Here is a 23,068-nt window from a genome sequence, read left to right as displayed (position 1 = left end):
CACTTCTCAGACTCTATTCAGAACATCCCCACCTGGAATTAGGAGTCTTGCAGTGTCTGTAGAAGAGTTAGGGGCTTTCACCAAGATGATGTCTAACTACTGACTTGCAGTCCATTTGATACTGAGTTATAATGTATGGAGGTGGGTGGATTGAAATATACTGCAAGATGGCTTGAACCTGCACTAAAAGAAGTTCGGAAAGAAAGCCCAGACATCTTCAGACAAAAACTATAAAAGTTTGTCTTGTTGCATTCAGAGGATAAAATTGACTAATCGCTACAAGTAAACTCAACATTGCATCTTAGCTGTAAGTAAAAATGTATTGCTGGGGTACTTCAGTGACTAGTCTTTAAGTAGCTTATCCATAAATTCTGTCTGGTGGTAGTTTTGTTTGATTTACAGTGGGCTTGCACGCACCCTTGGTATGTGAATGGCTGGGGAGACAGCACCCAGGAGGGGAACATTTCATGAAAAGGCAGCTACTACATTGAAATTGAGAACTGTGTGGGTTTGACTGGTTAAAGACATTACCTTGAGTAATAAGTTGTCTTAAAGTAGTGCAGACAGTGTTTTGGATGCTTCAGCCAAGTTGTCGCATTGAAAACGCAGGTGGCCTTTCTATATAAGATCTGAACAAGAAACATTGTTCAGTCTACATCTTGAAAGACTTGTAATACAAGTAACAGCTGTTTCACAGGTTGGTGTCTGCTGTCTAATGTGGGCATGTTAAATACCAGTCTGTAAGGCAAAACATGTAGTCTCAAACTGAACAAATGGTCGTTTGCTTATAGCCCAACTACACTTCATAGGGACTCCAGGGACTCCATGATGTGAAAACTTGTTATTGCCAGAATGCATAGTCTCTGGTGTGGAATGCAATGTTCTCCAGAGTTCATTATTTCTGAGACCACAGAGTTGGGAAATTTCAGAACCTGGATATTGCCCAGCAAGAAGCTACGGCTACAGGAGAAATCTGAGTCTGTCATAACAGTAACAACCATCAAATAAGTGACACTGACCCTGCACATCTTTACATGCTTGGCAAACATCAAAGATAGAATGCAGTTGATACAGGCATTGGCATAAGGACATTTTGCTTACTTCACCTAGTGTCCATAGCTTGGGCTAGACAAAAGGCCATTGTGTTGTCATTTTAATTTGGAGTAAAATTGGGAATTTACCAATTATGTTAATTGGAAAACATTTGCTTACCTTAAACTGTACAAGTATGACAGTGTTTCCTGTCTCCACACCATTGGATAAGTTTTCTGTGATGTGCGAGTTCAGCCCTTTGTAGCTCTGATTTAGACCTGCTAGGCACAACAGTAGTACAAATAAGAGATGGTCTAGTACAGGGCTGTCCAACATTGTAACCAACAAGGGGTTAATTTGCAGCCCCTGGGTTCCCAGTGCTACCCCATCACCACTCCCCTCATTGCTTCAGTTGGAGCAACTTCAACAGCATCCAGGGTCTCTGGCCTCTCCCACCCTTTTCTGGCAATCTGGAGGAGCTTGGGGCAGCATTGTGTAATGGCAGGGGGGTGCTTATGGCCTGCATTGGTGTGGCTTGCATGGAGCCCCCAGCTGCTTCTTAACAGCCTTGATCTACAGAATTGTGGAAGTGGTGTTCTGTTGCCTGTGTGACCTGGTTGGCTGAGGGTCAAAAGGGAGTGGATAAATTCTAGAAGAAAGGATTAAACACTGACTTTGATACAGTGTAAGTAGGACTGGCCGGAAGAAGCACTCAGGTCAGTTTTGCATCACTAAACCACTTCCTTGATGCTTGAACCTTTTCACATGTTGCCAGCTTTGATGGCACATCCTCAGGACAAGTGCTTTAATCCCTGACCACCCCTAAACTTGCTCCCCTGAATAGGCCAGGTTGGTGATCACCCACAACAGACCTCCAACTCTACAGTGGAGTCAGAGGCTAACAAGGTGCAACTTGCAAATAAACTGGTGCCAAGGACAAGCACTGTAATAATTTATTGCCCATTCCGACTCTCCCTCGCAATGGATTACAAGGGATAGAGGCATAGCCAAAACGTTACCTGTACAGCTCTTAATATGGGAAGAACTCTTGTGCTACACCTGAACCTTTACAAGAAAGAGATTGTGGGTTGAATAAATTTAATGGCATGAAGACATGGAGTGACTTTGAACATTAGCAAGTTAGGCTTTTTTTAAACATGCTGGATAAAAAGAATAAGAAACTACCCTTGTGTTTGCGTGGAGCCCCAAAGTGAGCACTGTTTTCAGTACAACCACTAGGTGGCAGAGTTGGTCTAGGACAGCTTTGGGGGTATGGCTTTCTGCTGCTAAATTCAAAACCTTTGGACTAAGCAGCCCTGAGGAAGCTTTCAATTAGATTTTTCTAACTCATGTTTTTTCCCCTACATCATTTGTCAAATTTTTCCTCCTTTAGTTTTGGAACTAGATGACAAGGAGTTGTTTAATGCAATTGATCTGGTTGGGTAGTCCTGACTAGTTCAGGGTGGGCTTTTTAATACAGCATGCCTTTGCTTTAGCACCTGGAAACATGAACATCCCTCTGAAGTCACAAGAGAGGAGGTTCTGATTTTCAGAGTAAGTCCTGCAGTTCCCACTGAATTTCAATGGATGTGTGGGTGTAATTCCCATAGGCCCTTTTGACAAATCCTAACACATCCTGTAATACTGATCTGAGCACAGCAGCAAGTAACCTGACTATCTACAGGCTGTGCTAGTTGTCCCAGCCTGCCTGCATACCTATTGCTTCTAAACCTTAAGAATTTACTTGCAGTAGTGGAGAATCAAGTTATTTGTACTGGGGCAAAGGGAACTGAGAGTTACCCAATCCATTCCCACCAGTGGCTATAGGTGTGGTAGCAAATTAAGAAAAGAACAGTTCATACCAGAGGGATTAGAGAAAATACAGCAACTGCAGGTGAGCTGGTGGTTGGCGTGTTATAAAGGAGATGGTGTTTTTAAGGCTCAATGTGTACTACAACTCTTAAACCAAGCTGGACCTGGTTGCAACATGGTTAAAAACTACAGTGTAGTCTAGCCTTCTTACCCCCATAATCTAATTAAAACCCAGATTATCCAGGGCTCTAGCCCAGCTGTCAGGGTGACATCAGCTCTACAACTTTAATGGTTATAAGCAGATCAGGGGATGACCATGTGATGTCCCCAAGCAGTGATTGTAGATGGGCAGCTGTAGCAAGTAGCTCTGTGGAGACTGGGATGATCTATTAATGAGGAGGTGAAGGCCCAAGGCAGGTATAAAAGGGCTGTGACAGCATAGTAAAAGGGAAGAAAAAATTTCAACAAGAGGCACAGTGGGATTATAGTAACAATGGGGACTGACTGAAGGTAATATATTGAAGAGCGATTGCATCTGTGGTTTCTCTGGAAGATGGGGAGGAGTAGTGACTGATTGGTGGAGGGAGTGAAGTAGCAGATCTGGGTGGAGAAGTTCTGTGGATGAATGTTCTGGTCGGGCTACAAGTATAGCTGTGTTTTGGTAACCCGGTTGTGTGCCTATCTGACTCGGCTACAACCAGTGTTGTCCAGGTGGCTGCATACAACAACCTTTGTCACCAAGTTCTGTGATACCAAAATGAGCTTAAATTGATTCATTCTAAGTAGCTATCCCCACAGTGCCTCAGCAGGACAAGGTGCCAGGCACGATGCAGTGTAGAGCAATGACTAAAATGCATCTGAGAGTGCTTGATGAGGAGTTGCTTAAACCTGCAACATAAGTAATGCTTGGAATAAAAAGTGAAAGGGATGGTGCCTTTATTGCAAATAGCCAGTGCTAGTAAGGTTCCCTAATGGGGCAGAAGTGACATCCTGGAGGTAAGGATATGAAAGTTGGAAAAACAAACCAGTTGTGGTGGGCAACTGTTATGGACCTCAACCAGTTTCTGAGCTGCTTATTGACCTGTGGTGTACTGTAAATTACTGTACATGTTTGTAGGATAGCAAGTGCAAGTACATCACTACTGATATATGCCTGAGTGCATGTAGAGCAACTTCATCATGCAGTAGCTAGAAAGACCCATGCAAAGGATAAGCTGTTTCAAAACTGCTGCTTTTCAGAAGGAGCAGATTGAGAATGTGGGACTGAAGTTGGCATCAATGACTTGGGGGCTGCTCTGTTTCAGCATAAGAAAGATTTGCTGAGCATAGTTCGGCAAGGCATGATCTCGGACTTGTGAATGAAGTCTCAAGCTAAATTTCAAAGCCAACTTGGCCTTGCTGTATGCAAGCTTGACACATTTTCTCCCTGTGTCCTGGCCCCTTCCCTTCATCCAAAAAGGCACATTAAAGTCAAGTTTTAACTTTATCCTTGAAACAAGTAACACAAGGAAAACATAGATGCCACAATATGGTGCCAGGGAAATACCAGTCCATAGTCAAAGTGTTTTTATATAAAACTAAGTTCTCAGATATAATTGGTCAGTGTAGTCAGCTTCTAAGTCTCAGGTCTTGTGGAGACCATTGTTGTGAGGTGGGAGTAGAAGATGGACTGGAAGGCAAAAACAGAGTGCAAAGGACCAGACTCCTGGCTCACTCAAGACAGCCACGGGGGTGCATTCTTCTCTAGTGCACTTATTAATTTAGATGCCATGGAGATGTGATCCAGCAAAACAAGGGACATTGCCCACTGCATCTCTGCCAAAATCTTGTCCTTGTAGTGAAAAATATTCAAGAACCTCTGAATTGATCTTTAGCATCTTGGATCACCATGCATCGAGTAGCCTCTCCTTGCTCTCTTCATGTATGTTTCTTTGGGGCCTGGCCTGTGGGCTACCACAAGAAAGTACAGATGGCTTTGACTTTGACTCTACATCTGCCTGATGGAGCTGACAGATGCTGGCTAGCCTCCTCCCTAAGGAATGGGATGACCAGTGGTCCCCTGTGCCCCTCCCCCCATGACAATTGAGTCTAGATCTGGACAGAAGACACTAAAACATGATTTGCTTTGATCAGTGTGAGGAAAGTCCTGATTAAATCCTTAAGAGCAAACAACCTTCTTCCAAAAAGGCCTGTGAGTCTAGCTAGGTGTTGGCAATTGGAAATATGATTTATGAATTGTTTCCTAGCATACAGGGTCATTCCTCTGACTCAACACCTCTCTGCCCTTGCAATGAATTAATTGTTGTTTGTCTGAAGCACAGTGAAATTTGAGCCTTGTATCTACACTTCCTCAGACCCTGAGTAATGTAATGGTTTGGGGCAGATGTACCAATCCAGGATCAGCTGCTTTGGCCCCAGTGATGATCCAGGAAGTTCCTGAATGACTCAGGGTAGTTAATCCTATCTATTTTCCTAAGCAGGAAGTCACTGTGACCGCCTGAAACCTGAGACCCTGCTCCTGCCTTTGTTTCAAGGTAATTTCATAGATGTAGGGTTGGAAGGGACCTAAGCAGATCATCAAGTCCAACACTGCCCTGGGCAGGAATGAATACTGGGCTCATATGACCCCTGGTAAGTGTAAGCTCATATGACCCCAGCTAGGTAGTTACCTAGCCTCCTTTTAAAGACCCCTAAGGTAGGAGGAGCCAGCACCACTTCCCTTGGAAGCTGGTTCCAGATCCTGGCTGCCCTGACTGTGAAGTAGCGCCTCCTGATATCTAGCCTGAGGCTACTCTCCATCAACTTGTAGCCGTTATTCCTTGTTACTCCAGGAGGTGCTCAGGGGAACAGGGTCTCACCCATTTCCTTCTTGGTCCCCCCTGGTAAATTTATAGATGGCCACCAGATCCCCCCCCTCAGCCTTCTCTTGTGGAGGCTGAACAGGTTCAGGTCCCGTAGCCTCTCCTCGTAGGGCCTGCCCTGCTGCCCCCCATCATGCAGGTGGCCCTCCTCTGGACCCTCTCCATGTTGTCCACATCCCTCCTGAAGTGCAGCGCCCAGAACTGGATGCAATACTCCAACTGCAGCCTGACCAATGCCACACAGAGGGAGAGGATCACCTTGAGATGCACCTGTGGATACATGACAGTTTGCATCATCACAGATCCTCACAGGAGGTGAGAGGCTCCAGACCAGCTATGAACTGACTGCCCAAAGGAGTTTTCCATCTATTGACTCCTGTTTAATCCTATGACATATGAACTTTCATTTCTACCCAGGAGAACTTTTACAGTCTTTTCTCCAATGCCTGATGAAGGGTGTTTGTGCCCGAAAGCTTGCAATTAAAGACTTTTTTTTGGTCAAATAAAAGAGTCTCTATTTTGAGTCCTGATTGCCTTTTCCTCTAGACCAGTGGTTCTCAAATTGTGGGCTGCAGACCACCACTGGTCCACGAGCTCCATTCAGGTGCGGAACCATGGAGATTATCTGTAGTTGTAAGACTGCTGATATTAAAATATGAGTTGTGTGCTCAAGTGGTCCATGAAAAAAAATAGTTTGAGAACCACTGCTCTAAACCAATATGGCTACAGCCTGGATACCTATCCTAGCTAATCACATTCCCTTCAACCAACCATCCAAATGAGTCTCTGAGGGATTTAGCCTTCCCCTTTTGAAAATTTGTGAGTGGGCAGGCAACAATGCTAAGATTAATGTGAGCTCCTATGAGATGGGTGGGAGGATGGATAATTGGCCTGCTAAGGTGCAGGGAAGGGAATCAGGAATGCCTGGGTTCTTGTCCCAGCTCTGTCAGAAACCACCTGTTTTCTTCAGCAAGTCACCTGGCTTTTCTGTGCCTTTGTTTCCGTATCTGTGAATGGCACACCTCCTCTATGGGCTGGGGAGAGGGCTATGACTGAGTTCACAGAATCTTTATATGGAAGATGCTCTCAGAAAACAAGCAGTGATCAGGGACTGCTGCTGCATATCTTTCTGTTGCCTGCCTTCCTCCTTCCTATATTTCTCCTTATCTAACACTCAGACTGTGAGCTGCTGCCTGTGTATCATCATACAGCAAACAGGACAAGGAGATGGGGGGGAGCGGGGGAATGTCATCAGCACAGTAAAAATAGACAGGTAGCAATAATAAACATTAGTTTTCAGAGGCTGAGCAGTGCTAGGATGAGTAATTAATAACAGTCACTTCTCCAACGCTCATCATTAAATCATTTGCTCTCTTCCTGGTCCCTATTGCTGACGATGGATTGTCATTTACTCTGGTGCATTTGTTACTCAATGATTCACACCACTTCAACTCCTCATTCTTTCTCTGGAGCTTATTTGCCAGCAGCTACTTAGGAGGATTCAATACCAGGACTTCAAGCTATTTGGATGGGATGCATGCGTCGCTTGCTAAGCTCCTATTCCTGGCTTGGATGCATGTCACAAAGTGTTTGGATGTGATTGTCCTTGCAGAGCAAAGGTGTGACAGTTAAACCACCCCTCTGCGCAGCCCCAGCTTGAGCCTGCATGCACTGCTAGGGAGGATGGTGCCAGCAGCTTGGCTGCTGAGCTGGGACTTGGACTGGCCTTTGTGCCTGATTCTGTTGCTGACCTGGTGAGTTACAATCAGCAAGTTACTTGCTCTGCTGTGCCACTATTTCCTCATCTATAAAATATAAGGATAATCAGAGGAAAATAGGGCTGGACAGGATGGCAAGAGCTCACCTAATGCAACCCCCTGCTCAAGGCAGATTCACCTCTGACTAAACCATCCCAGACAAATCTTTGTTGACTCTGCACTTAAAATCTTACAATGACAAACTCTGTACCTGGAACAAATGATTCCTGTGGTGTTTATAACAGCCCTTTTACATTCAAAGACTGTTATCAAATCCCGCATCAGTCTTTTCTCTTCCCCAGACTAAGTATCTTCCAACCTTTTCTCACCTGTCACATTTTCTAGATCCCAAATACTCTCAAGCAGTCATGTACCAGGTGGGAGGCCTCACTAGTGCTGAACGGAGTGGAAGACTTGCTTTCGGTGATTTGCATACAGCCCTCCTGCCAATATAGTCTAACATGCTATTAGTTCTTTTGCAGCCATTTTATGGATTCACACTCAGTTCATATTCATGCTATAGCCACCAAGTCCTTTTCTGCAGTACTACAGCCTAGTCTTGGTACTGTTCTCTGAAGTCTACATTTGAGACATTACAGGCAACCCCCTCTTAACGCTGTTTCGCTTAGCGCCATTTCTCTATAACACTCATTTGAAATTGATACCTGATTTCACTTAGCGCTCATTGAGTTTCATTATAACACAGTCATCTTGGGTCGTTAAAAACAATCATGGTTGCCATCTTTGGTCTCAGATACTTTTGGTTTCACTTGACGCTTGTCTCACTTAACACTCGGTTTTTCCGGAACCAATTACGAGTGCTAAGTGGGGTTGCCTGTATTGCTGTTATCTAAGTCCTACATGAGCCCTAGGGCCCCTCTGCACAGAAATGCCTTAAAATCTAGTCTCTGGGTTAGCTGTCCTGCCAGGACCCATTAGAATATTGCTGTGATTCTATGAGTGAACTCAGGCCGCCAGCAAAAAACAAGCAGCACATGAATTACAAACAGGTACCTCAATATTTGCAGGTTATTTTGTTTTAAATCAGTATTTGCCCTACTCCGTCAGTGACTCTGCGTCATGTGTGTAGAGTTCCCCACTTTGGTACACTTCAAATACATATAAAAAATGCAGAATTATCCTCCCCCATACCTCAAGGCTACATAGGCTGAAATAAGACAGGCTCAGGCTATTCAGCTATTGAATCTATAACTAGTATCTCAGACACTGATTCTGTAACTGGATCTGAGGAATAAATTCTCTAAGCCTTGGCATCCTGTGACACTCAGCGCAGCTTCACACAGGACTCTGGGCAGGGATGGACCTTGGAGTCACTTCCACTTCCCAGTGCTGCCCTCCTGTGAAAGGATGAAGGGAGAGCCTGTTTCCATGAGAATTTCATGCCCCCTGCTCCATGATTGCTATCACCAGTTCAGTTTCCCCACTGAAGTCTTAGTATTGGATCTATTCAGTGCGATGGGTCTGCATAATGCAGCTGCTACACTATGATCACTGCACATAACCTCAGCATTTGGAGATTTTTGCCACAGGGGTGTGGCAAGGTACCATAAGATTAATAATAAGGTATAAATTGACCTATAAGATCTCTATATTTTGTTGTTGTAGACAAGTCATTGCCACAAGCAGCAGCAGTGTTTCAGGTAGAGGTGGTCTACCCATGTCAGAAAGTCATGTTGCCAGTCTGGCAAGTGGTCCATGTAGCTGCTATGCTGGTATCCAAGATGGCTGCAGTGAATTCACATTTTGGTCCATATTTCAGCCCCCACTAGAGTTAGGAAATTAATTCTAGGGACAAAACCAACATTGTGTGAACTGAGGAGATTAATTGTAACATTTCCATTCTGGTATCCATATCGGATTCCAAGGTGGATGACATATTAGCATGCATGTATTGGCTCACTGGAATTAAAAACCTAGTAAACAATACTCTGATACTAAAATCTCACAAGTTCTATCACTATACATTTCATAGCAGGCCTACAATAGTGAAACATTATAACTGAGGTTAGCCTACTTGTTTGACTTATATTGAATAAGATAACATATTTTTTTTAATTTCAGAATGTGGGTAAGTCAGATATTAATACAAAACTCAATGCAACACACAGACACATGTGGCTCAAGGCTATAGGAAAATGTAATAGTCTAATCCAGTGGTAATATAACAGTAATACAAAGGCACATATATAACATTAATACAACAGGTAATTGCATTTTTTCATTGCATTGGAGGGTGGTGGAATGGAGGCCCCCATACAGAGGGAATGAGTTGGCAGGGCTGGGGCTGGGGCTGCTGCCCAGCTAGGGGGTGCATGGAGCTTGAGGCCTGGGATTGGAAGGTATTTTTTCAAATCTCTTCATTACTTAAATCTATTTCTGAATCCCTGTAGTTATTATATGGATTGCAATATGCTGTCTCATAGCACTTGCAGCTGGGAGTGCATGGCACGTTAACCTGCTTGCACAAGCATGCTGGTCCCTGGCATTGTCTTGCACTTGCAACTTGTTATCTGAAGATACTCAGCTTGTTATAGTTCAAGCATATATATGATAAGCACATAACTGCTGTTTTTAGCTTGCCAGCCACACTGGTCAAATGATGGCAACGGTGAATTAGGTTTAAGCACACTTTACCAAAGGACACTTTGATAATTGGCTCTGCATACATGGTGCACAAGGCAGTTGTATGTTAGGTGAAGTTTATCCAGAGCTTTTCCTTGATGGAATAATTTCACCCTAATACCCAGAAGGGTTGTCAAAGATGCTGATGGCTGACACAGCAACACAATAAACTCACCCTGTACAAACACAACTATACAAATCATCAAAATCAGGACTACTTCCTAGACCTGCCATAGATGTGCATGTTGAATAAACACTTTCCAAGCAGTTTTCTTAGCATGACCACTGAATTGGCTGGTGGTATCGCAACCTGTGACACTGTGGAATCCAATTAGAAATGCATGGACTGGGTCAGGCAATTCTGACACAACACCATGAACTGGAATGAATCTTACTGGGTAGCTTCTCTTCATCCAAACCTTAGGCACAAGATTATGCCATAGAAGAATGACCAGTATGTCTGTGTCATCATCGTAGGAAAATACTAGAGAAGAGTATCCCAGACCAGCTACATGTTTGCCATGTAAGAGCATTCTTGTGTCTGCTTCTTCCTGCTGTGAAAGCAGTTGTGAAATGTCACCTGAGCCAGAGTGCTCCGCTTTTCCATCAGTGAAACCAGCAAGAATGAGCACATGTTCACTGTGGAAGCATTGGAATGATTCTGTAAGAAGCTTCTCATCAGGGATCTGTTTTCCATTTCCCACACCAGAGAAAAACATGGATTTCTCCCTTTACCTGAAGAAAACTTGGATTTTTAATTTTAATGGAGAAACCCATGGATTTTGCATTTCTGCAAAGCGCTCTCTGCAGGGTGGCAGAGTTCCAGCCTGCAAGGAGCTGGGGGGAACGGGAGGAGGGCAGTCAGGTAGGGGGTGCCATGTGCATGTATATGCACAGGGCCACCAGGCAGCCTGGAGAGCAGCTCCAGCAGGTAAGTTTGGAGGGGAGTGGAATTGAGGCCCCCATAGGGAGGGAGGGAATGAGCTGGGCAGGGCTGGAGCTGCTGCTGCCCAGCTGGGGGGTGCATGGAGCTTGGGGCTGGCTCCCCACCACTGTGTGCACTCCCAGAGGGGCAGGAAGGACTCATGCCCCCCAGATCTGTGCATGGGGTGGGGGTGGGCACGGGCTGTGGGTTCAGACTCCTCACCTGCTGCCTTCCCCCAGGGATTCCACAGCCCAGCGGGTGTGACCTGGCACTCCAGGGCAGAGCAGGGCTGTGTGGGGAAGCCCCTTGCTGCTGGGAGTGCTCCACTGCCCTGGCAAGGTGTCCCCTGCCCAGGCAGCAGCAGCAAGGGGCACAACCCTTTGCTGCCACCCCCGTTGCTACTGTGCGGGCAAAAGACGCCTCTCATAAGGACAACGCAGAACTTGCAGAGGCAAGGAGCTTCCCCACGTGGCCCTGCTCTGCCCTGTAGCACCAGGTTGCACCTGCTGGGCTGTGGAGGCACTGGGGGAAGGCAGCAGGGTGAGAAGCCTGCAGCCCGGCCCAGCCGTGCATGCCAATCTCAGGAGCACAGGTCTCCTCTGCCCCCCCGGGACTGTATGTAGTGGCAGGAAGCCACCACCCTCCCCCACCTGAGCCCACAGCGGGCAAGCAGCAGGAGGATAGGGGACCCGGGTTCCACTTGCCTGCAGGAGTCGCCACCTCCTGCAAGTGGTCGTTGGGGTTTGGGCGCTGCTGTGCGGGGCAGGGGACTGCAGACCTGGGTCCCTGGCCCCACAGCCCTGGCAGCTGGGAGCCCATCTGGCAAGGCAGGGGGGAATGGGGGGAGGCATCTAGTTCATCAGTCACTTGATGCCATGATCTCGCTTCTGGAGAAAGAAGAATACCTTTTTGCACAATATCAAATGGGAATGGGAATGAGAGGCTTGTTGTTTCTGTTGCTCCTCCTGCCTGCATTCAGGATGGTAATGTGCCTCAGCAGCTGTTAGATCTTTGACACCAATTTGGCAACGCAACACTTCATTCTTCTCTGCCAGCTTGTGTATTGTATTGGCTGATTCAAATAACACTTGACTCAATCTCCTCTTATTAGAATGTTTCTGCCAGAATATGCACATCCTCCAGTGAACTGCTGGAGTAGATGATCTGCTTGATCTCCTAGTGTGTTCTTCACTTGATGGTGCTGGTAGGGTTTCCCTTTCATCTTCTACCTTGCACAGCTTTCTTAACTGTTTCTCAATGTGTCCTTTGTGTGTAAAAGAACTGTAACCCAGGCGGTACTCCAAGAGGTACCCCTTCTCCAATTGACGGGATCAAAGCAGGTGCACAAGCGCTGTGAGAGGTGTAGGAGCTCTCTTCCCCCTATAGAGCAGAGCCAGACCACCAATGGGGCCTTAACCATATACCTTTTAATGAGAGAACAGTACTGGGAACATAACCAGTATAAACCAGGGGATATAGGGGACACTACAACACCGGGAGGGGGCAGGATTCAACAAAGGTACTTACAATCATAGACATATTCATCCAGTTGACAAAAGACAGGGTTAACCAAAATATAAAACACAAACAGCAGAACAAACAATCCTGGTTGGTGAAATATAAAAGGCACAAAATACAAAATGCCAAATAACAAGGAATATAGGGCCTAGGTACCTGGAGTGGGGAGAAAGGAGGAAAACACAATGGCCCATTTCCACTGCAACAAGAATATCTTGCTGTTACTTCATTCACCCCACCTGATCTCAGATCTCCCACACGGGAGGTAGAAACTCTACCACACAGCTACCAGTGCTGGTACTCTGCTAGGCTGCTAGGGGTCTTGACCTTCCCAGAGCCCCAGCCTCTCATCAAGCTGCCTGGCCTTTTACTGGAGGAGCTGGAAGCAGAGCTGGGAACCTCAGGTCACTGCTCAGATCCTTGCTGGAGCTGGGGAGCCTCTCCTGCTGGCTGCAGCCTCTCGCAGGGGATCCTGGAGCCCAGCGGGGAGCCTCTCCTGCCGGCCGCATGCCGCGCTGCTGAGGGTCCCACTGCTGCCTGCAGCTCCCACTCCTTCAGGGTCTTCTGGACCAAATGCTTTTTTTTTTTTTCTCCTGTTTTTTTTGCACCGGTCCTGGAAGCACTGTAATACCAGGTCAATGCATGGAGTGGATGGAGCACGCTTCGGTTCCACCACCCAATACCAAAAAGAATCTGCTCAATATAGACCTCCTATGGAGGACATATCAGAGACAATTACCCTGGGGAGCTCGCCTACGTGGTCACGCTGCTTCCCCTGCCAGGTAAGCCCCACTGGCCCAGCTCTTCCAGACTCCTTCCTCCTGGTCCCTCGCATGCTGCCCCTTTTATCCCCCTCCAGGTGACCCGAGGAGCCAATCCGGGGACATGGAGGGTGAGTCTCTGGGGCCTGATTGGTGAGGAAAGGGAATCCCAAGTCCTCCAATCATCTTTTACCCCTTCAAACGCCTTGGGCTACCTCACTACCACAGCACTGTAGGAAGAATGGTGCCAGTTGAGGCTTTTGAAATGTTGCAGGACAGGATCAACACAATGTGATGGTCTGTCAAGAACGCCGCCATAGCAAGCGTCAAATTCAGCAACTGTCTGATATTGAAAGAGTGCCTCATTTATTTGCACAATTCAGCAAGTGTACTTTGTCCAATGATTGACTGTGAACCTACTTTGAGACATATGATGCATCTGTAGACTCTGAGTCATGCCTCCCACGCTTTGCTGGACTCACTGGTGCTATCGGTGCCATTGCAACGTTTGTTTAAGGGAAAGTCTCTTATCAACAGTCTTCATCGGAGGTTTTCATGTTAAGGTAATCTGAAACAGAACAGAATTGATGTAGTAATTTTGCAAGCCCTTTGGGTATTGAATGAACAAAACTGTAAATCTGCGGCAGCCATCTTGGAATCCAAGATGACTGCCGCAACGGGAATGTTACGATTGATCTCCTTGGCTCATACAGTGTCGGTTTCATCACTGGAATTAATTTTCTAACCCTAATGGGGGCTGAAATATGGACCAAAGCATGAATTCACTGCAGCCATCTTTGATTCCAATATGGATTGGCAATATGACTGACATGAACAGACCACCTCTACCTGAAACACACTGCCTCTGCCTGTGGCAATGAGTTGCCTAGAGGGTGACACCTTTCCCTTTTTTACCCGACTATAATCAGAATCTATGATCATACTGGGCATCTTCTGTGCATAGCACATGGCAGATTGGGGAGGGGACAAGCAGCACAGTAGCAGGTAGGGCAGGGAGCAAAAAGCAGAGCAGCAGGTCATACGGGGAGCGCATAGCTGGGGGCAGAAAGCAGATCTGGCAGGGGAAGGGTTTGGGAGTGGCACTTGGGGCGATACAGGGCTAATCTGGGGCACACCTGCTACAAAGGTTGCAACTAATATCTGAGGACACTGGGCATGTGGGTGTAAAGGGGGAGGGAGAAAAATCAGTAAACATCAGGTAGTGCACTGGCCCCTGAACCTCATAGGTTGCTTACGTGCATCTCACATCTGCGTTTGACAGGGTGGGGAAGCCCATCCCCTTGGGCCTGGAGGAAATTATGTTGTAATAAAGGAAATCCTCCTCGTTGCACTGATGTTTGAGCTTGGCCTCTGACCTCAGGGGCGCAGTCTAGCAGGATCTGCAGCGTGGGTCATGTGCTGGTAGAAAAGCATCCTTAAATTCCAAGGTTCAATCCCATCAGCAAAGCTCGCAACACTGACTCAGAGCCCCTGTGTCCCGGGCAGAGGTTGTCCTCAGCAGTTATTACTGGCTGCATCTCCACTAATAACTCAGGCCAGTGTATTTTCAAATCCAAACAGCCCCTGGCCACGTGCTGTTGCTTTGCTGCCTAGTGAAGAATTCCTTCCCTCCGCCTGCGGGCATGGGAGCGGGATGAGGCCCGGCTGGGTCATTATTACTGCCAGTTCGGAGCTGGGCCAACAAGGCTGGAAATTGCTCATTAGTTCTCAGCCGTGTCTGCATAACAGCCGGCAGGGTGCAGCATCTCCCAGCCCATGGCTCGCTGCGTTTGAAAGTAAACCCTGTTTTTTAACTCCTTGTTCTGCAGGGCCCGTTAACTGCCAGGCAAAGAACTGCCCCTTTTGGCGCCTAGCAAGAGCTTTCCTTTTCGTGGTGCCAGTGCCCTGCCCACCTCCAAGGGGCTCATTGGGCCATGGGCCCAGCCATCTTCATTATATTGCTCCCTCAGGTAGTCTCATCCCCCATGGGTTATGATGGGACCCCCAGCAGCATGAGCAGCTGGGAAGGAAAGCTGATTTAGATAGATCCTGAGCTGGATCTTGGGGGACCTGTGCTGAATTCCCCGGTTCCACCGCAGATAGCTCCTTTGATCTTGGGCAAGTCACCTTTACAATAGGAGTTGGTGAGACAGGCAATAACAGACCTGAGCACCTACCCAACAACTGCACAGCTCATGGCTCTCCCTAAAGGCAGGGGTTGATTGCCATTATACCCCTTTAAAGATGGGGAAACTGAGGCTCCAAGAGAGGGTGGAGCCACACTTTCAAGCAGAGGCTGAAAACATGGATGCATGATTTGGATGAGTGCATGTCTGGGGCATTGACAGACCCAAGCTCCCACTAACCCTTGGAAACAGACCTGGCACTTAATGCTGCTGAGAAATCAGGCCATGGCTGAGAACAAGCAGTCCCTTCTGACAGCCTTCCCCTGACTGATCCGGCTGCCACCATTCAGGGTCCCAGGCCCCTGAGCACCCCCTGAAAGCAGCTGGAAAGATCTGATTCCTGGAGGAAGCTGCTTCCGATGTCCAGGCACAAACTCCAGCAGAAGCTTACTTTGAACTGACAGCCTAGTCTCACAAACCATTTTGGGGTTTCTTTGTGCAGCAAGAGCAGCTGCTGAGTCGTTTAAATATTTAAACTTGACAATGAGGTCATGGCTCAGCCCTTGACAAATACTGGCCGAATACAGGCAGGAAGAATTAGATCACTTGAGGTCTTAAAGGAGAAGCCCTACCCTTTCCAAGAATAACTGGGCTTCTCCTGAAGGAATGACCTGTTGCTGAGTGCACAGCGGAGATGGCTCACGAACAGACTCCTAGTCTAGGGCTGGTGCCCCTGCAACCTATGAAAGAACCGTTCTGCTTTGCATAGAGCTTAGACTCGAATGAGGAGTTAAGTTTTTTCTTTCTTTAAAAGAGGCAAAGGGTGGCAGAGAGTTTGTATGGTTCAGTGTGGACCCCTGATGGCCCAAAGCACCATCCATGACCTTGTGGAATGGGAAGAGAGCACTGCTGCACTACATGCATGCAGCATTGTTAGTACGATGGATCCTCATGATCCTTATTAGTATGTCAGCGGCATCTTTCATTGGCAGATCTGCCTGTCAGGATCCCTGTGAGACAGATAAGGAACCTGAGACAGAAGCCGACCTATGAGTCAATGGCAGATGGGGAGGTGGAACTGATTCCCTCGCCATTATATTCTCCTGAGGATCTCAAGATGCTTTAGAAAAGTGATTAAATGCCAGCACTAGGACCCGTCCGGAAGCCTTCTCTGTGAGGGCAAAGGAGCCACTTACATGAGCTAGCTGTCTGGATGTCTCACTAGCCCTATCCTGCAGACAAGGTGTGGTGCCCCAACTTCTGGATGACACTGCCTCCCACGCTAGCTATAGGGCTGTGTCGCACTTGCCAGACCTTGCTATTATAGACCCATGTGCATTATTTCTGCCCATCCATCCCCAAACATGCTTAGCCTGTTCCTAGTTGAAAATGAGTTTCCCCTGATTTCTTCCTTTTGACAAAAACCTTAACCTTTCCCCCGTCCCTGCATCATAGCCATCCTTGTGATCAAAAAAAATAGGGACCAGACATGAGTCCATTTGAAAAGACTCGAGGAAGGAAGAGGAGGTTGTGGAGGGAGGGGAGAAGAACAGTCTCTAAGTTGCTGAAGACATAATGAAGCACTGTCTCTTTAATGGTTGGTGCAATCAATGGCTTCCCAACCCTTTTTGGGCTGGTTCCAAATTCCAAGGAAAGCAGGGGAAAAAGAAGACCAGGGCTGTGTGTGCAGTGGGCTTTTCTCCCCTGCTGTCTGGAGGAGGCAGGGGGAAGCCGGGGAGTTTCCATAGCAATAGGAAACTACAAAACTTCCACAAAAGAAGAACAGAAAGCCAACTCCTCCGGGCGGCTGGCCACAGCACTGGGGATTTTGCCTGGCTCGGCTCAGCAAGCCCTGACACAGAGACAGAATGGGTCTGCAGCTCTGCTTGGACTCTGCTGGCTCCTTTCCAGGAAGGCAGAACCAGGCTTGTGCTCCAGACAACCTCTGATTGCTGTGGCGGAGGGAGACAGCCAGCCAGGGATGGGTATGCTCAGCCGTTCAGCCTACCTGAATTAACCTTGCAGCCTTCCCTTTTTAACTGGGCTCCTCCAAGCTGCTCGTTCTGGCCAAGAGATTAGAAGAGAGAGACTGCAGCAAGCTGGGAAGGGGGAGCCTCTGGCTTCCTCTGCACATGGGCTTCGCAGAAGACGGGAGGAAAGAAAGCACCGGGGTGTGAACGAACCCCCAGCCCTCAATGAACTGGCGGAGAAGGGTGAAGGGTGAGTCTGCAAGGCCTGCCTTAAGCAAACGCTGAGCCCCCGTCTGTCTGTGCTCTGTACCATCTGTCTCCCAGGATCTCACGCCAGTGTTGCTGCTGCTCCCCCAGCAGGTGAGGAGAGAGCAGGCCCCCAGCCAGAGCTAGAGACCCCCCACCCTGGAGGAGCCCAGCCATACGGTGCAGCTGCCAGGGGGAGGGGGACAGGACTTGTGCCTATCTCAGATCTGGGCTGATCGATGGAGCCGGTAGGATCCTTGGCAAATCCTGACTGGTTTCCCCTGTTTGGCTAGCAGTGCCTGCTGCTGCAGGGGGTTACACCTGCGCTGGGCTGGTGCGAAGAGAGAGAAGAATGATGGCTCAGGTGAGGCTCTTGGCTCTCTCCTGTTTTCCACTGTAAATGTATCCGGTCTCTGGGTTGAAAGGAGATATTGTTTTTCAGCTTTAGCTGTCTGGGTGGGGGGGAGGAGTCATAAATTTTCCTCCTTGGATGACCTGAGCAGCTGGGTGCTCGATTACCGCTGGATCTGTGAGTTGAGGCCGGTATCCAAGCTCCCTGCATTTGCCTGGCAGCTCTGTGGGTCTCTTGCATGCAGGTTCTCCAAGGCTCCCACAAGTGTGAGGCCCACAGAAAACCCAAAGTGTGTCGGGAGCCCCCTAGGCTCACAAGCCCTGAATGTGGAGTGCAGCTTAATAGGCTGGGTTAATAAATACCTGATGTGAGACATCATGGCCAAGGGACTGCAGCATGAGGAGGCTTGTGAGGCACCTGAAAGGATCCAGTAATATGACACAGCATCCCTGCTGCCTGCTTCCACTCCATCGCATGCACCACCGCCCTGCCTGGGGCAGGGGTGTCTTCACCGTCAGTGACTTGTGAACAGCTCCTTGTTCCCTTACCTGAAATATAATCGGATGATTCAGGGCTGGAGATATCTCCAGGGGTTTCATGCTTCCTCATCCCTTCCCCTCTCCCCCATCTCCAGCGGGAGGAGGAATGAGAGCAGAAAGAAGGGGCTGAGAGAGAAGTCTTCAGGGTATGATGTGACCCAACAACATGGGATTTTAGGGTTTGATTCACAAAGATCCTGAGTACTTGTGTTTCTGTTGGAATCAAAGGCAGGGGGTTGGGGGAACTAGGTACTAGATTGGGCCCTCTGGTCTCAAAGCACAAAAGTAGGCAGGGTGAGGAGACTTGAAGCACAGGATGGGAAGTAACATCCCCGAAGTCATGCTTGCTGCAGGTTGAAACAAAAACCAAGAATGCAGCCCAGGTCTCCTGACTTCCAGCCTGCTGCCCTGCCCATGGGATCATGTTGTCTCCTAGCTGAGAGCTTCAGTTTTAATTGCGATGATGCAGTGCATTTCCATTGCAGGATGTATCTGTGCCACAGCAAGGGGGTGGGCTGGGCTGGCGAGGTGGACGTGCAGGGAGAGGAGCAATGGGCTGTCTTCCTTTCTCTGTTCCCAATGGCAGTGTCATCTTTTCACAGTGACGCATGGGAAGGACATGCAAGATGGCTGACCAGAGCAACATCCAGTCTGCAGCTTCCAAGAGCATTCGGCCCTTCCGGTCCAGTGAGGAGTACCTTTATGCCATGAAGGAGGATCTGACTGAGTGGCTCAACACCCTCTATGACCTGGACATCCCGGTGGACAACTTCATGGAGGCCTTGGAGACAGGCTACGATCTCTGCCAGCATGCCAACAACGTCAACCGCATCGCCCTGGAGTTCCAGCAGCAGCACTCGGAGGCTGCCGCCCACATGAGGGTGCCTCAGAACGAAGTGGTCTTCCAGGCCAAGAACGTGGTGCCTGGCTCCTTCATCGCCAGGGACAATGTCTCCAACTTCATCCAGTGGTGCAGACAGGACCTGGGCATCCAGGACGTCCTGATGTTTGAAACAAATGACTTGGTGCTAAAAAAGAATGAGAAGAACTTTGTCCTGTGCCTTCTGGAGGTGGCCAGGAGGGGCTCCAAGTTTGGGATGCTGGCCCCCATGCTGATCCAGATGGAAGAGGAAATTGAGGAGGAAATGAGGGACCAGATTGCTTATGAGGAGCTGGTGACGCAGCAAGATAGCCAAGACCTGGGCCCTGAGTCCCCCATCTACCCTAGCAGGGCACAGCGAATCTCTTTGTGTGACCTCAAGAACCTGGATGAGCTGGTGAGAGACTGTTCTGTTTTGTCGGGATCTTAAACCTAGTGCCCCTGGTATCTTGTAAGTATGGGTGGGTGTCCTCCTGCACTTTCCCAGCCCGATTCTCTCCCAACCCACTCTAGCGCGGCCCCTCGATATTACTGAGGAGTGTTAACAGAAAAGTGTAGGCTGTAACCACTAGAGGAGAGAGGGTGGGAGGGGTGCACCTGGCTCAGGCTGAGGTGCTGTGGTGCATTGAGAAAGCATGCAGGGGACTCGTCCATAGGACAGGGGTTGGGCTGGGCCTGTGCTTAGGAATGGGCTTGACTGGCAATGCCAATGTGCTTGGTAGCATTTAAACCTTCACTGGTTTTAAGAATGAAGTTGTTGACCCCTGATGCTCACAGAGCACAGCTTGTGTGTGCGGCCCACAGCAGTGCCATCTGGCTTGCCCCTGGCCTTGCGCAGCCGGGCTGGAGTGCTCCCCTCCATCTGCGAGCAGCAGTAACTCTGGGACTAACGACACCTCAGGGCACCAGCCTCACAAACAAGACACACCCCCTTGAAAAGTAGTGTGCACAGAAACTCTTGCCTGCCTGCAAGAAAGTGTGCCTGAGATGAGCAAAAGTGAAATGCCTTGTTCTTGCTCCCGCGCTGCTTGCCCTTTTCCCCTCTCCCCTGTTGGGAAGCCTCTTGTCTCACTTGGGCCTTTCGGAGTTGCTGGGTCTGGATCTGGGCACTGCAGGGGACAGCTTGTCTTAACAAACAGGCTCTTTTCTCTGAGGTTTTCTTGCACTTGTGGGAATGTTTCTGCTGGGCTTGGGCTTCCAGAAGGCCTTCTTTTATTTTATCTCTGCTTATTACTCAAGAGGTGCAATTGTGGGCTGCAGCTGAAGTTACCTTGTGTCCCTTTTAACTACTTTTTGGGTGGTGCTCAGTGCAGATGGTCCAGTGCCCTGTCTAGTGGGTAGAGCCTGTTCAAGGAGCCTCCCCCTACTCAGGTGGGCCAGTGTCGCTCGCCTTCATAAAAAGGGCTGCAGTCTCCAGAGAGGTCTTTGGGGCATGCCACAGAAATACGAAACAGCAGCCCTCCCACAAAGGCCACTACCTGCCCTTTGGGGAGAGCAGCCTGCATGGTGCTACGACGCAGCTCCCCTCAAGGAAAGCTCCAACACGCCTCCTTTTAGCCTGCCGTTTGGCATGGCGGTGAGGATTTTGAGCTTGCTGGTCAGTTATGACTCCAGCTAAAGCTATCTCCGAGTATCCCCATAGCAGTAAGAGGCACCAGCGCTCTGGAGAATTTACTCTTCGCACTTATGGGATGTGAGGGCTTTTCTCTGTTTAAACCGCTCTGTGGACGCAGTGGCTCTGTCCCCACTGGGGAACTGTCTACGCTGGGTCTGAGTGTTCTCCAGATGCTTACTCACCCTCTGCTCAGCGCTGCAGGACGCATCTACTGGAGTCTGCAGTCGATTTATTTCTAAGCACTTGGCTATTACCCAGGAAGGCAACTCCTCTCTCTCCCTCCTCCGCCCCCCCCCAACTGTTGTGCTTGTGCTCCTGCAGCGTGCAGCCGAGAACCAAAACCCCAGATCGGGCCCAGGATGCGAGGCTCGAATGGGAGCTGTGGGGCTGGTGTTGTCCTCTAGGAAGAGGGGTCCCCTGGGAGACGAGGCCATTGTAATTAGACTCTCTTGAATCCAATCACAAATTTTCCATTGGGAAATACAGCCGGTGCCCCGGTGTCCACTGCTGGCTCTTCGAACCCCGGTACTAGGAAGCACTGTGGGAGGGGTGGACAGTTATGGTGAAGTCCTGCTCGGCCCAGGTGGGATGACAAGGGAACCCTTGGAGATCTCTTAAATTATTTCCCAGCCCTGGGAGCTGCAGGCTGAGAGCAGCACTTAGCAAATTGACCCTGTGGTTGTTGAAACAGACTCTCCCTTCCAAAGTATACAGGGTGAGATGAAGCCCTAGGATAAATCACTGGCTTTATTTTTAGACGCGGCATTTTCTTTATAGCTTCTCAAGTGGAAGCACACAGAAATGCTGGCTCTTCCCAAGGTGCAACACACCCGCTTGGCCTGGGCTGCAGGCGTGGGGAGCGGCCTGCCAGCTCTGCTGAGGTTTGCTTATGGCGCGTCCCTGCTAAGAGAGCAGAACTTTGTTGCCTGGGCTTTGGCCCAGTGGGACCTTGCTCCCTGTCCTCCTGGCAGTGGGTTGCCCCAGCCAGCGCAGACACGGGGGCTACTCCAGCACTGAGGTGAATTGGAGCAGCCCTGATGTTGCTCTTGTGCTTTTCAAAGGTAGCCCAAAGACAGGAAGCTCTGGCTGTGGCTCCCATATGCCTGCTACGCTGTGGCCCGGTGGCAGGGCTGCTGCTGAGCAGGGGAAGGAAGGTTTTCATAGAGCTGGTTTCACTGCTTGTCAGGCCTCTTGTGTGCTGCTTTGAGGAACCTTCATGAAACTTAAGCCTGGGCTGTCTGTTCATGACAGCACCGTTTTGATCATGGTCCCACGAAACGTGCCGTACCCTGGTTCATGCTGGGAACTCTGCAGTATCTGCTCCCCAGTGCCTAGCACTGCAGTTGTGATGAGGAAGCTTTGGGGCAGATCCCACATTGCAGCAGGCTGCTTGGAAAGGGTGGGGAGGACAGCCAGCCCTCAGGGAAGGGCAACTGCTGTTAACAGATCAGTGTTAATTAGATCAAAGTTTGAGGCAGCTAGAAGCACCCAAGGTTGCTCTTTCTTTCACCTGCAGTCAGGGCTGGGGAGTTTCTCTACTGTGCCACCCCTTTGGAAGGGAACATGTTCCTGGCTGGCTCATGGCCCAGGATAGCTGGTACATGCCATGTCATAGGGAAACCCACCGTTGCCTCTTACAGCGGGTCCTGCCCTGGCTTGGCACCTTCTCTTACGCTGGAGCATACAGCTGGCAGCTCCTATGAGGCAGGTCATTGCCCCTGTTGTGCAGATAGAAAATCTGAGGTACAGGGAAGGCAGGGTCTGGCTTAACACGAAGCAGTGGGCTAGGGCAGGTTGGGGGCAGGATGTGGATGTCCCTGGTACTTAGTGTGGAGCAGTGCCCAGCCCTTCTGCACCCTCTCTGTTCTTCCCCACCCAGGCCTACATCAAATGGAGGCTAAGACATACCACCCTCAGGTTCCCCCAGCGGGGCCATGATTCAGGTTCACTTCCATCTCTGCCAGAAAGCCCAGCTGACCGATAACTCATGGCAAAGGCTGCTGCTGCCTCCCCTGTCCCTGATCCCTTCCC

General features: G+C 49.1%; 1 protein-coding gene across 5 annotated transcripts in view; it reads left to right on the top strand.

Moving 5' to 3' along the window:
• Nucleotides 1-17,089: 17,089 nt before the first annotated feature.
• GAS2L1 (growth arrest specific 2 like 1) overlaps nucleotides 17,090-23,068 on the top strand; it is a 34,593-nt gene continuing 28,614 nt past the window's right edge. For 2 of the 5 annotated variants that reach the window (XM_090063314.1, XM_090063310.1), the window contains exons 1-2: nucleotides 17,090-18,015; nucleotides 19,145-19,819. In XM_090063314.1, the coding sequence (XP_089919440.1) occupies nucleotides 19,151-19,819 (669 nt within the window). In that variant the 5' untranslated portion in view covers nucleotides 17,090-18,015; nucleotides 19,145-19,150. Of the gene's footprint in view, nucleotides 18,016-18,609; nucleotides 18,689-19,144; nucleotides 19,820-23,068 lie in introns of those variants that run through there. The other 3 variants (XM_090063312.1, XM_090063311.1, XM_090063313.1) reach the window with 3 other exon arrangements.

Source organism: Crocodylus siamensis, chromosome 9 (assembly GCF_052110815.1).
Source record: "Crocodylus siamensis isolate JL-2025a chromosome 9, ASM5211081v1, whole genome shotgun sequence".
Lineage (NCBI taxonomy): Eukaryota > Metazoa > Chordata > Crocodylia > Crocodylidae > Crocodylus > Crocodylus siamensis.
Note: the sequence above shows the minus strand (reverse complement) of the source record. Positions and strands in the feature narration are given on the sequence as shown.